The sequence below is a fragment of the Atractosteus spatula genome, chromosome 7, assembly GCF_055471065.1.
Source record: "Atractosteus spatula isolate fAtrSpa1 chromosome 7, fAtrSpa1.hap1, whole genome shotgun sequence".
NCBI classification, from domain to species: Eukaryota; Metazoa; Chordata; class Actinopteri; order Semionotiformes; family Lepisosteidae; genus Atractosteus; species Atractosteus spatula.
The window spans coordinates 36,068,786-36,082,769 of record NC_142712.1 but is presented as its reverse complement, the minus strand read 5'-3'; the positions used below and the strand labels follow the sequence as shown (position 1 = coordinate 36,082,769).

Sequence of the window (13,984 nt, the reverse complement as noted above, 5' to 3'; positions counted from 1 at the left end):
TGTGGCCAATAACATCAGACCCCACAGTTACTTGTGCCACTGCAAGAATCAGCATTAAGATTCAATAATTCTATGGTATTAGATACAGTATTAATTCTTAAGTATAAACATTCTGCAAACAAAATGGCAAACCTGCTATAGAATAAACCCTAAACATTGCGTATAAACCCTTGCCTACAGGCAGCAGTGTAGAGAAGAGTTTAGGGCTTAGGACTCATAAACCGAAGATTGTAATCCCACGAAGGACTTAGATTACTTCTGTAAAATTCCAAGCTGTATAAATGGGCAAAATTGTAAGCTGCACTGGAAAAAATAATCTGCCTAATAATAATAATAACAACATATTAGTTGCCAGCAGCTATATCACCCTGCAACTCACAACTGGCAGCCCACTGAAGCTAAGCAGGCGTGAGCCTGGTCAGTACCTGGATGGGAGATCTCCTGGGAAAAACTAAGGTTGCTGCTGGAAGAGGTGTTAGTGGGGCCAGCAGGGGACCCTGCGGTCCATGTGGGTCCTAATGCCTCAGTATAGTGACAGGGACACTATACTGTAAACAGGGGCCGTCCTTTGGATGAGACGTAAAACCGAGGTCCTGACTCTCTGTGGTCATTAAAAATCCCAGGGTGCTTCTTGAAAAGAGTAGGGGTGTAACCCTGGCGTCCTGGCCAAATTTCCCATTGGCCCTTACCAATCATGGCCTCCTAATAATCCCCATCTATGAATTGGCTTCATTACTCTGCTCTCCTCCCCACTGACAGCTGATGTGTGGTGAGAGGTCTGGTGCACTACGGCTGCCATCGCATCATCCAGGTGGGGCTGCACATTGGTGGTGGTGGAGGGGAGTCCCCATTACCTGTAAAGGGCTTTGAGTGGAGTGTCCAGAAAAGCACTATATAAGTGTAAGCAATTATTATTATTATTAATAATAATAATGGGCCTAATATAGCTTTCCAGAATTCCATTTTAATGTGATCGTATCTTAAAATCCACTGATCCCTGATACAGTGAGAATAATAACTTTAACTCACCAAAGTACAGCGTAGCAAAACGTTATTTCTGCAAGCAACGCCTGTCGTTCTTTATATTCAGCTGATTTTGTACAACATACAATGTACCAATACATTTTTTTGCATTCTTGACCTGACGTCATTATGGCTAATAAGTGTACAAGCACCCAGTTCAGATACTTTCTCATTGCCTGCCAAGTACTGTACCACTTGAATCTTTGACTTAACTGAAATGACAAACAATTGCAGAGCACAATTTAAAATTGTAAAACAAAAGAAGTTGACTACAGAGCAATCGATTTTGGTTATTGATTTTTTTAAACCCTTACCTATTGCAGTCTTTTTCTAAAGCTGAACAGCTTGTGGAGACAAGATGGCTAAAGTTTTCTAAAGGACCTCATAGAGTACATTACAGTATACGACCTTTTAAAATGTCCACACAAACTGCCATTGGCTACTGTCAGATAATAATTTCACATTCTCGGTGGCCCTGGAGAGGGTTATCTGATAAATGCTCTAATTTATCATCTTCCTCTTCACTTACTTACATATTAATTAAGATCTTACGCATTATTGATGTTGCATACAAACACTTTTTAAATAAAATCAGAAAATACCAGGGGGATTTTCTGAAACAAACACATTTATTTAAGGAACAAAGGGATAGTGGCACTTCAAAGATGTCTTTTATTGCATTTTTTCCTCACAAGAACATACTCTTTTGTTAAAGTTAAATAAAATATAACTCGAATTGTGGGCGAATTTTTTTTTGAAAACTTGGTTTCTTTACCTCATTCTATTGTAGCATGTATAAGGTAATAATTGAAAAAAGAACTATTTTCTCCTCATCTATTTGTTTTTGGCTTTTTTAATGAATAACAATGCTTTTGTAGTAACCTTATTGTACATGTCCATTGATTTAATAGAAAACTACATGTTCTAACACAGATTGTGTTATAAGAGCCAGAATTAACTTACTGTTCTGCTCTATGGGCAATTGTCCAGCTACTTTGAAAAGAACGCTTTTAAACGTACTTCTTAAAAAAACTGTTCAGCTGCAGAAGGACTGCTGTGATTCAAAAGAAGATACAAGGTTGCTAAATTGATCAGGATCACTTATCCACTTGGCTGATTGTCAAGCCAGGAAGATATCAGGAAGGCCGAATATTGAATTTTCCAGGACTATCAGTGTTGCAGGCAGAAGGAAATTCAGATCAGCAGAAAATATAAGGGCTCAGACCATCAGCTCAACCCTGTGAAACTTAAGACATGAGTAATCTTGTCCTCTAAACAGCACCGGCTTTTAAATCAGTCCTCCCAATTTACTGAAAGCTATTTAAAACATTACTGCTCAAGGCATACTAATTGTTTATAGCAACTACTGTATGCTAATGTAGCAGGTGTTTTTGCTTCTTATACAGTATGTAGCCAAGAATTTACTATTGTAAAAGATATTCTTGAAGTATTAAGAGAAATGATTACAAAAAGTGCTGAAAATCAGTGGCCTCTTACTATGGCCTCTGAAAGGAAATCATGCAGTGCATACTTATGATACTATTGTCCCCATTCTGAATTTCAATAAAATGCTTTGTGAATATAGTGCAGAAAAATAAGTTCTCAGCATTCCTTATAAATTAGTGCCAGGTTTGCCATAAACACAACAATACAAGAATTTTGTGGAATGTCATTCAGGGTAGTGTGCTGCCAAACCTTTTGAAAACAATGCAAGTTCTACTTTTCATCTGCAAGATACCATGACTGATGTCTGAGAAGAGGAACCGGGCATTTGAGATGGTGAGTGCTAGAATACAGCAGTTGTCTTAATGTCCACCCAGCAGCCATTTCTCATTTCTTAGACTGTCAAGAATGAAATGAGAATGACAAGGAGTTTGAGTGGTCATTCCCATCCTGGTACCCCTTGTGCCACCATATCAAGACAGAAGGTGAACTTATCATCAGGTCTCAAAATGAGTCAGATATTGACAGAACAACCCAAAGACACCTATCGGTCTGTGGCTTGTGGTGCTAATAAGGCCTTATGACAGGTATTCAATATGACGTTTATGCTGTTTATGACAGAGTAACACTGGGTAGCAAATGAAAATAAGCTTAGTCACAGAAGGTGGGAAGATGCTGAGATTTGATCTGAATATTAAAAAAATTATATTTATGCCACCTAAAATGTAATAGTGTAATATTTTTAAATAATAGATAATGCTGAAATTTATTAAATGTAAATCTTAGCAACACCTGATGGGGAATGTTTATACAATACTTTTCCACATCAAGAAGATAAAGAAGATGAAGATTATTAGTTTGCTCAATGCTTCTCAACTACCTTATCGAGTCTTCAGAAATCGGCAGAATTATTTTTGACTAAAAACTGTTTTATGTCCAAAAACCGTCACAAATAAAAAGTACAGGGCAGTGCTTCAGCCTATAAATATGCAAATGTATACTTCTGAAGAATCATTTTCTTTTCAATCCTCAGAGTAACCCTATTCATCATCAATAAAACTTATATATCCATCTGTTCATTTTCTTTGAGATGGACTGGCGTTCCATCCAGGGTGTATCCTGCCTTCCACCCATTGCTTCCTAGGCTCCTGCTCCCCCTGTGACAGTGTATTGGATAAATGGATTTGAAAATGCATGGGCGGGCATTTAAGTAATTGGCCCATACGATAAGCTGGTGGAACCCACTGGAACCCTTATTGGGGTAATTGGGAGAAGTCCAACAGTAGCATCCTCTACAAACATCTTAGTTGTAGAGTAGAGCTGTTGTCTTATTGGACATTATATTATTGGATAGCTCTCTTACAAGCACTTCCTGTGCTGGTCAATGACTTGTGAACGTCAGGCATGTGTCAGGGGACAAGGATGGTCACACCAATTATGGACATCAGTGATACCTGAATGATTTCAGTGGTCTACGGCTGTTTCTTCTTATTGCACTGATAAACTGAATCAAATAAATCTCCATTGGGTCACAGAATGTTTTTTTTTTTACAGTATTATCATTTTTGTTGTTTGTCAGTATACTTAAATAATTACAGGGAAAAGAATCCCTGGCTTTCATAAATCGAAATTAATTCCTTCCCTTGTTTGTTTATTCAGATTTTGGCACAATATATATGTGCCAAGAAAGGAAACATGACACTAAGCACTAACCTAATGTTGCAAAAAAATCTAAAAAATACACCTACTTCGTTTTTCACAGTGATTAATGCCTGAACAACAACAAACAAAAAATTCTCTAGTACTATGGCTGAATCATAAATCTATGAAGCTCTGTTGAAAACAGTTTAAAGGCATTTCCACAACCTTCTGATACGTAAGATTTGGGGAACATTCAGCTATTTGCTCTTCTGTTCCAATTTCCTATACTGTCTTGTAATTTTGTTTTTAAGAATGCAGTTTCTAAAGAAAACACAAACATATAATCATAGATATTGACACATCATGTTAATTTGTGGTTGATCACTGCCAGGGACCTACCTCAAAAACACAAGCAGGCTCCTCCGTTGGCTATTGCTGAAAACCTGAGGTTTCATTGCAGTTCTGTCAAGTACTGTCAATCAGAAAAGTCTCTTGACACATATCACGGAACACATAGACAAAATGACAGAAAATGAGCTCAGGATGGGGAAATTGGAGACATGTCTGCAGCTCACAGGCATTGCCGGAGAACTTAAGCAGGGCATTGATTGGAATTCACCTGAGATATCTGAACCAGCATACAAGATGGTATAAGAAAATGGTTTTAAAAATGTATGTTACTGCTTTGCAAAAATTTGGATTATTCCATTAAAATTGCTTACAGTGTGCATTCTTAGCATCCTATGTTAAATATAATGTATGACCAGTAACGAGGAAGCTATTATACTAGGTGAGCGACGCAGAAATGTTTTGTTTAGCATTTTGTACATTCACATTTGTACATTGGGCGGAGTGGTGGCACTGTGGCTAAGGATCTGTGCCTGTGGCTGGAAGGTTGCCAGTTCAAATCCTGTGGCTGGCAGAGGAATCCTACTCCTTTGGGCCCCTGAGCAAGGCCCTTAACACCAGCTGCTCCAGGGGTGCTGTATAAATGGCTGACCCTGAGCTCTGACCACAAGCTTCTGGCTAATAAAGTGATCTATCTACATTGGAAATTGTGCTTTTCCAAACACTGTGTCTTTGTGTACACTGTTTTATGCCAAATGTCCTGAAAAACACTACACATGGAAGTTGGGCTAAGCAGGCTCCTCTTATATTTTTCCACTTCCAAATCCATATGGCCTCAATCGGACTTGAATCGGGTCGTTGTGGTGGATGTTAAATGGATTTTGCCATTAAGGCTTCCACTTTGATTTCCAGCAATATTTTTGCTACAGGTACATCTAAAATTGAAATCTTGGTATCGAATCTAAAATAAATTTCTAAAATTGGAAATTAGCCAGAGCTCTGCTCAGAAACTGCACATGCTTTAAACATAGCCTCCAAGACATTGACAGGCATAATCCTGGCAGTTCATTTCAAGAGCCATGCAGACTGGACAATGGAGGAATTTTTCATTACCAAATTATTTAAAGCATATAAATATATAGAATAAGTATGAAATCTCAAATCCATTCATCTTCCCAAGCATGCAATATGGCAAAGCCATGTGACAGTTGTTTTCAGGATCACCTGGACCTTTGTGCTTAGCTGAGTTATGATTTTGTTTTTATGCATTAAATTTATCTCAATTACTTCAAAAAAGTAGAGCTTGAATATTTAACACTCCCCTCCTTTAAAGCAGTACTGAAAATCTGGTATTTCAGAAAATGTTAAATCAATTCAACATTACTTAAAGTCAGTGCCTGGAGGTGTAATCTACAAGAGATGACTATAATGGTTAACTATAATCCTTTAAAAACTTACTTTAAAAAGTCACTAAAGGATGAAACAATTAATTATTGTAATATATTACATAACTTAAAACACTTATATATATCTTATGTTGTGGATTGGTACATGGGGTGTCAAAACTTTAATAAAAACAAGTACCATCCATCAGAGAAAAATGTGCACAGGATCACCTTTGCTTTCATTTTCTGGAAGATTGTGATTGATCTACCAACCTAGTTTCTCCAGAAAATGTGCACTAGCTCCTCAGGGTACTAGATGTTTCTGTCAATCGAGACATCTGTTAAAAGACAACGGACACATTTATCATTGAGTGTATCTTGCCATTTTGAAATCTTTCCAGGAAGCTAGCTCCCTCTGAATGGGTTAAACACATTCATGGGAGATGACAGTTCTGGGTCACCGCAATGGAAATCAAACGCAGCACTGCACCTTCATGAAAATAGATGTTTGTTTTGCATTATCACCAGAACCTTAGCAAATTATGTCAGGTATAATGTACTGGAACAACAAACACAATTCGGTGTTGATTTCAAAAACAGATTTCCTTTATCCAAGAGAGGACATTGGGGGAGGCAGGGGATTTCATTCATGAAGCCTTTTTCCTCCAAAATACGCAGATATTTTGAAGCAATGGAGCTTTGAATTTCATGAACAGGGAAATTGCCTATGAATTATTTAAAGCCCTTTGCTTTTTGTCTTATTTCCTTTCGCTTTTGAGCTCTGGGACTGATTTGCAGATTGGATGTATAAGAAGCAGTTTGTTCCTGTGCATCGTGACAAATTGCAATAAAGGCTGCACTGGGAGCTCCAATTTACAAATAAAATAATTTTTGTTAACTCCGTGATGGGAGAAGATGTTAATTTACCTCCAATCTACCTCAGAAAATCAGCTTCAAAAAAGGCAACAGTCTGTCAAATGTTTCCAGATGAAAAATTCTTGTTAACCCCATAGCAGGGTTCAGTAACTCCCAGTTTGATCAAAGACTCCTGGGATTTCACTGCTTGCTTTAATAAGCACATGCAAGCCCAGTCACTTACGCTTGGCTAGACTGTAAAGCCACTGACTGTATAAATAAGATTTTGTATTAGAAATATAATACTGTAACTACCTTGATTTTACCACTGCTGCAACTACCACATTTTCCAATAAATATTGTTTAGAATTCAAATGAAGTTGGGGCATCATGGTGGCACAGTGGTTAGCATTGCTGCCTCTCAGTGCTGGGTTCAATTCTAGACCTGAGTGGGGTGGTCTCTGCGTGGGGTCTGTGTGTTGCTTCTCTCTCACTATGTTCGTGTGCTCCGGTTTCCTCCCATGGTTCAAAAACATACTGGTAGGTTAAGTGACTTCTGGGAAAGCTGGTCCTGTATTAGTGTAGGCACTTCTGTGTTTGTGTCTTTGTGTACCCTGCGATGGACTGATGTCCTATCCAGTGTGTACCCTGCTCCCATTGCTTGCTGGGATAGGCTCTGGCTCCCCCGCAACGCTGAATTGAAAGAAGGGGTTAGAAATTGGATGGATGAATAAAGCCTATTACAGTGTGGCAACCACAACATTAACTATTCAATTTTGCACAATCCTTTTTTTATTTATACTCATAATTCTATATAACATTGTGTTTGTATGTGAATATCAGTTTCAGTGTGTTTATATTTTGTTGACCACGTTTCCTTTTTCACTTGTCTTCCAGATTCACGGCTGCATATTTAACTAACTTACACAATAACACAAACCTTAGGATTTTTGGAGCTCTGGATCTAAGCACAAGGTTGGGCTCGTTCTCTGCTAGATGTGACCTCTGAGGAAAATCAGGTGTCTGAGACATCAGAGATAATTACCCAGTAGCTGGCACCCTCCCTCGAGTCAAGAGTCAGCTGTGCACTGCTGTGACAGGGTGTGGGCGCAAAACTCCTTTAGATAATCTGAATTTTACAGACACAACCATTGTTTGGCTTTTTGCATGTCCACAATAATTTTCCCTGTAGTAGTCCACAAACCGTGACTTATGTTCATTGTTATGGTTAACTGTGTATGGTTAAGGTTATGGTTAATTGTGTAGTTTAACCAGTGTAATCATTTTTTTTAATAAGTAATAATGTTCAATGTTTTTCTCTCACTGTGGACAGAATGTACTGTAACTACTTGTCTGTGATGTGAAACTCATGCTAGCTGTCTGAAGATAACTAATCATATTAAATTCTCTGCCACAAGCATTGCTAAAGAAATAATCAGGAAGATTAACTTTGCTTATGTACAAAAAAAGACTTTTGAAAATAATATGAAAGTTTTATAGCAATTATCAAGTTTCACTGCCTCCTTTGCTTGCAACTTCCAGCAGATGTTTTGCTTAAGTTAATGTGCAAAAAGAGCTCCACACACTCCACCATTTATTGATCAGGTTTGCACTAAAAAATGCAAAAGAAAAAAAAGATTTTTTGTTTAGTCAGAAAAAACAAATCATTATTCAAAACCTTTACAAAAAAAACAGGAGCCTTCTGGCATTGTCCATAATTTTTTTTTTTCTTTGTTCAGTTTGATAAGTATGAAGCATATTTCTGCCGTCAAGGATAAAAAAAACAATTCCTGTGCCTCTCGCTATTACAAGAAAATTATCTTGTTATTACAAAAAAAGTACATTATGTCATTATTTTTTTACAAGATGGTAAAGTATCTTGTTATTGTAAAATAGTAAAGTATCTTGTTATAACAATATGGTACATTAAACATAACAGTACAGATACAAATGATCATTTGAGTCTGTAAACAACATATTGCATTGTGCAGTGACAGCACCTAGAAGCTACCGATACCTCAGCTGGAATTCCGGGGCAAGTGTTTGTGACAATGTCCAATGTGGTAGAATGTGCACGGTCTTTCTTTCAACTGGGGTTAGGTCATAATTAAATGACACAATCTTAAGCACATGTGAACCATTATAAGCATGAGGACACTCAAACCTCTCCTTAAACAAGAAAGACGTATGTGCAGTCGATTAAAACAAAGAAGTACATGCAATCAATTCCACTGTTTAAAATTGAAGGACATCTAATGGTAGTGTAGGTACTGTATTGTATGACAATTGTGCTAGCACATGATTATCACACAGATAGAGTATGCAGTAATGTACTGTCTCAAAATAACAAGATAGTCAATTATCTTTTAACTATGGCATAATGTACGATTTCATAAAAACGTCATAATTTTCATGTAAGATACATGTGAAATATTTTTTTTCTTGATGGCAACAAGGCACCTCCATCAATGAGCAGAGGCAGCTGATCTCTCTTTTCCAGCTCAAGCTCTCTCTTGATCTTTCTGCCAGGTACCTCCTAAGACCAATTCACAAACCACACAGATCAACATGGCATTGGATGTGGAGTTAGGAACCTTGATTGTTGACTCACTACAGCCTGAACAAGTAAATCATTCAGCCTTGACCTCCACAGTTCACATTGCTTCTGTGGCAGATTTAACTAGACTGAAACTTTTCATAGGCACATTTTAAATCTCTTTCTAGCTAGGTTAAATAACCCATTTCTTTTAAAACTCTATCTTTATAAAAAAAACGGACAGGGTGGTAACATGCATTTCAGCCTTTAATGCAAGAAAACATGCTAATACAAGCCGATATCTGGAATTCCGAGTACTGCGGCTGCTCAGTGATAAAATAATTTTCATGTAATGTGCAAGCAACTGGGAACATCACTGCAATTTTAATTTTCTCATAGGATTTTGAGAGGCATTTTCAGGAATTTGGTAACACAAGGCTTGGGCCAACAGATACTCTTAGATGTCCCATAGGTATTCATAGCTCTCTAAGTGCTTTGCCAATTACTACAATATGAAATAGAATTTTTACATGCTGAGTGAAGTTCAGCTCACTAAAATATTCTTTACAATATACTCACTTTAATCAGAACGAAATCATATTTATGACGAGCCGCTGAAACACTTCAATGTGCAGACAAGCGCAAGAATTCTTATGTACCTTCTGTGGATTTTTCAGTCCACTTCAAACACCTGTTTTTACGCATTGGGCATTTATTTCAGTTAAGCAGCCACTTATTACTAAACAAGCCCGTAATCTCCTAGGCAAAAAAAAGAATATTTCGATTTTATTAATTACAGCCTTTTCCATTATTACAGATGGGTTTTTTTTCTTTTTATATTGCCGTTGGCAGACTTACCAGGGAAGCTCAAGTCTGCTGGACTCCAGTCATTAGCATGCTGTACACTCCGCGAGCTTGGTGACATCAGTTTTAATCAAGCTTTTGGCCAGCGAGTTCAGAGAGAGGGAGGCTCTGTGTCCAACGAGCCAGCATGACATGTGTGTGTGTGTGAATGGCAAGCGGTCTGCTGAGAGAGCCCGGCCATATTTCACTGGTCCAGGAAGGTAACATGAGTCAGTTTCTTCCCTGCAAGGACCTGCCTAATAGGAAATTCTCTAATGCAACTTTTAAAAAGGGTCTTTGGCTGTTTACTGATGTTTTATCATCTTGTTTTTAAGTATTTTTCCCTATTTCTGAGCCATAAGGACCTTACCCAAAGTGAATTATTTGCAGTATTATAATTACAGTTTACACAGTAGCTCTCTAAATATCCAAAAGGTCTGTAAAATTAAGAGTGTTATCAAAATACATGAACGTACAATGAATTTCAAACAGTTGAAAAGGGCAGCCTATAGGAGCAAATATTAAGCTGTGAGCTATGATACAGAGACACTGGGAATGTCTGAGTCACAGATATCCTTGGAAAGCACATTCCATAGCTAAGTCTTCTCTGGTACAACATACTCTTTCTAAAAGAGATGACACTTCTAAAACTGGAAGCGACAGACTCCCCGCCACCTGTCTTACTCAGGTGAGAAAACATCTCTAGCCCCACTAACGAATGGGTTTTGGCCCACTCACGTATCAGGTTATATCAGATACATGCAGTATCTAACTTGCCTAATCTTTGCCTGAAGCTTTCAGCACAAACATTAAAAATGAGCTTAAAATCTGTAGCCCAAAACATATGCTTAACAGCATCCACACTTAATACTCACAAATAGAGTACACAAAACATATTACACTTTTAATGGTTTTTGCACTAATACTTCATAATGAATCTTATTTCACTATTTTCTAAACTTTCCCACACCACACTGGAACAAAGAAATCCATAGTTGGTGTCATATGAAAACTAACAATCTGAAAATCTGAGATGCCGCATTAGACCCTTGAGGGCTTCAACTCATCAGTTTGTTGCTTTTGGAGTGAATCAGTACCAAAGGTGAAACTGGAGAAGGTTCTTCACTCTCCCAGTGAAGTTTTTCAAAAACAGGTTAATGCTAGAGTAAAAAAAATACAAAATCCACTTTTGCGTTTCTTGGGGACACTTTCAAAGTACAGAAGCAGGACAGTCAAAAAATAAGAAATGAGTCCTCAATAACCATGTTTTGTGTTTTTTTTTTAATTTACATACATTCCCTAAGCAAACCTTTGAAATTCCAACCATATTTAATGTACTGTTAAACACAATGGCCTGTTTTTAAAATAATGAAGCAAGACACAACAAAATTAACATCACACACTGACGTAAACAAATAGATGTTGCAATTGTTTTAACTGCTTAAAATGGTATCACAACAGTTGAAAGGAGAAATGAAAGGAGGCCATTTGGTACACTGAATGCATTTAGTTCTATTTCTCTGTAGTTCAATACTGACTACACTGGGAGCAAACCCCGTCATATGGTAATTCACCTTCAACTATTTGGGTGATTTAAAGTAGCCAATCAAAATTAAATTACACGTCTTTGGGAGAAAACTGGCGTACCTGGGCAAACACCTATGCAAACATGGGGAGAACATGCAAACTCCTTAACTTCACAATCAGGCACCCCAAGCAGGAAGTAAACTGAGAACACTCCAGCTGTGAAGGAGTATGCTAACAATCCTTCAACTGTAACGGCACAGAAAGCTGTAGCAAATCACAGTAAAACCAGATAAACTCATGGAAAAGAATGGGACACCGTGAAATAAATGAGGGACAAAATCTACCCCAAAACGTCATGAATTAACCATGGTACTATTCTTAGGGTGCAGCATAACGTACGGTAGTATTGAAACAGCATTCTAGAAAGTAATATAAATGCAGTTCTTATTGCATTTAGGTTACGAATATTTATTTTTTTGTGAAAGGTGGTGAGACAAACTGGTCAGCATTAAAGAAATACAAAAAAAAGAACGTACATCGGTTTAAATCAATGGACAAGTATGGGTACAGTGTATCCTACCAATGTGGAAAGCAGACATAGGTTTCACAGCCAAGGCAGGATTGCAACACACACACACCAGCGCCCTTTCCTGGCTGCGCGTTACCTTAGTTACCAAAAGCCCCAGGTATCCACGCACAGTCATGCTACAGCACCAACTGCTTTTCACTGGTGTTTTTGTGCTTACATGTCGTTTTGTGCGGTACACATTTCAGTGCGTGTTTGAAAGACAAAATGCGCGCACTCTTTTGCAACGACTTTCAAAACATTATAAACTGATAGGGCGTATACGGGGACATGCGAGTACCCACTGTATTTGGGATTTTGTCCCATGCGAAACTAAGCATGTCTAAAACAAAGCATACATCTCTCTTTCTGAGCGTTTTCCAGACTGTCGAAACCAGCACAGTGCGCCTGGATGTACCGCTTTCGGCTGGCGAGAACGCCTTACCTGTGGCAGTGCTGAATTGATCTGCCTCTGAAGGAGGTCTCTCTCGTGCACCGCCTCCTGCAGCTTCGCCTGTGTCTGGATCAGTGTTTCCTGGGTCTCCCGTAAAGATTCCAGAAGCTTGTCTCTCTCGTCCAGCATATTAACCATCAGCTGCTCGAAATTGGACTCCGAATCCGAGCCATTCTGAGAACCCCTCTGCGAGCTCATCGAGTCCCCTTCAGTGATTGTGGGCATCACTTCACACATCATCTTGCCTGTATTGTCTTCACGTTAGTCAGACGAACTGCTGTTCAATTTAAACTATCCTAATACTCCGGCACAAGGTCATAGAGAATAGGATTTGAAGCACAACTCGCATCAATGTAGTTTCGTCCAAATGATATGGAAAAAAAACTTAAAAACTTTTACTTCAGCTGGATTGGCACGTTATTTTCAACTAAAGCTTAGTAGTAGATGATTATGCATTTATCACAAAGGTAGAATTTTATTATTGCTATTAGTAATGCACATTTTTTAAAAAATGAAAATATATCATCATTTAGGTTACTTGAACTCCAGCCGGCGTTTTTTTCTCTCCGACTCACTCCACCCAGCTGTGCGTGTATCCCAATTCACTTGATATTGAATTGATTCAGACAAGGAGCAAGAAAGACTGCTAACCCCACGAACAGCGATGAAATAGTTCCAGCTGGAGTGCCAGTACGATTGACAGTCATTCGCTGTGTCTTGGAGAACCCCGTAGCCTTCTTCTACCGACACCCGCCGGCTGCAGTTATTCTTTCTGTTACCGAAACGGACAAATACATTTTATTTTCTGCCGCATCCTCTGCCGACTCCTCCGCCATCCCCCCTCTCAAGCCAACAAACTACTCCCCCCGCTACCTCTCTCGCAAGCAGCGAGCTCAGAGCTGCAGCGGCGGCTGTCACCGCCGCTTACGAAAACAGAGCAACTGTGCTATCTGCTAAACAATTTACGCATAATTTAGCCGTGGCGCTGCTGTGGTGTTGATGGCATTTACGGAAACGGCGCACGGCTCCTCGTCGCCCGCCGAGGTTTTTATATCCACCAAGTGATTTACGAAAAATCTGAGAAGGCGTCTACAATCATCAAAGTGTACGGTGAAACTCCCCTCATCAGCACCACAAAAATACAACCCGGCACAATGTAAGCGAAAGCCAAAGATTTATAACTTTCGCAGCGCACCCTGGCGGATTCACGTGGAATTCCCTGCTCTGAAACATAAATTCTCTTACAAAACTAAATTAGAATATGGAAAATAAAGCTCCAGATCAAAAGGAGAGGATTTAGGTGGTTGCATTCTGGATATTGTTCCCCGTCGATACAATGACACAGATCAGACTGCAGGGCGCAG

The 13,984-nt window shown here is 38.7% G+C and overlaps 1 protein-coding gene across 1 annotated transcript in view; it reads right to left on the bottom strand.

Annotated features, from left to right (window-relative positions):
- ppfia4 (PTPRF interacting protein alpha 4) overlaps nt 1–13,730 on the bottom strand; it is a 122,538-nt gene extending 108,808 nt beyond the window's left edge. The window contains exon 1 of the mRNA XM_088920599.1: nt 12,612–13,730. Within this exon, the coding sequence (XP_088776725.1) occupies nt 12,612–12,860 (249 nt within the window). The 5' untranslated portion in view covers nt 12,861–13,730. The remainder of the gene's footprint in view (nt 1–12,611) is intronic.
- Between the last annotated feature and the right edge of the window lie 254 nt (nt 13,731–13,984).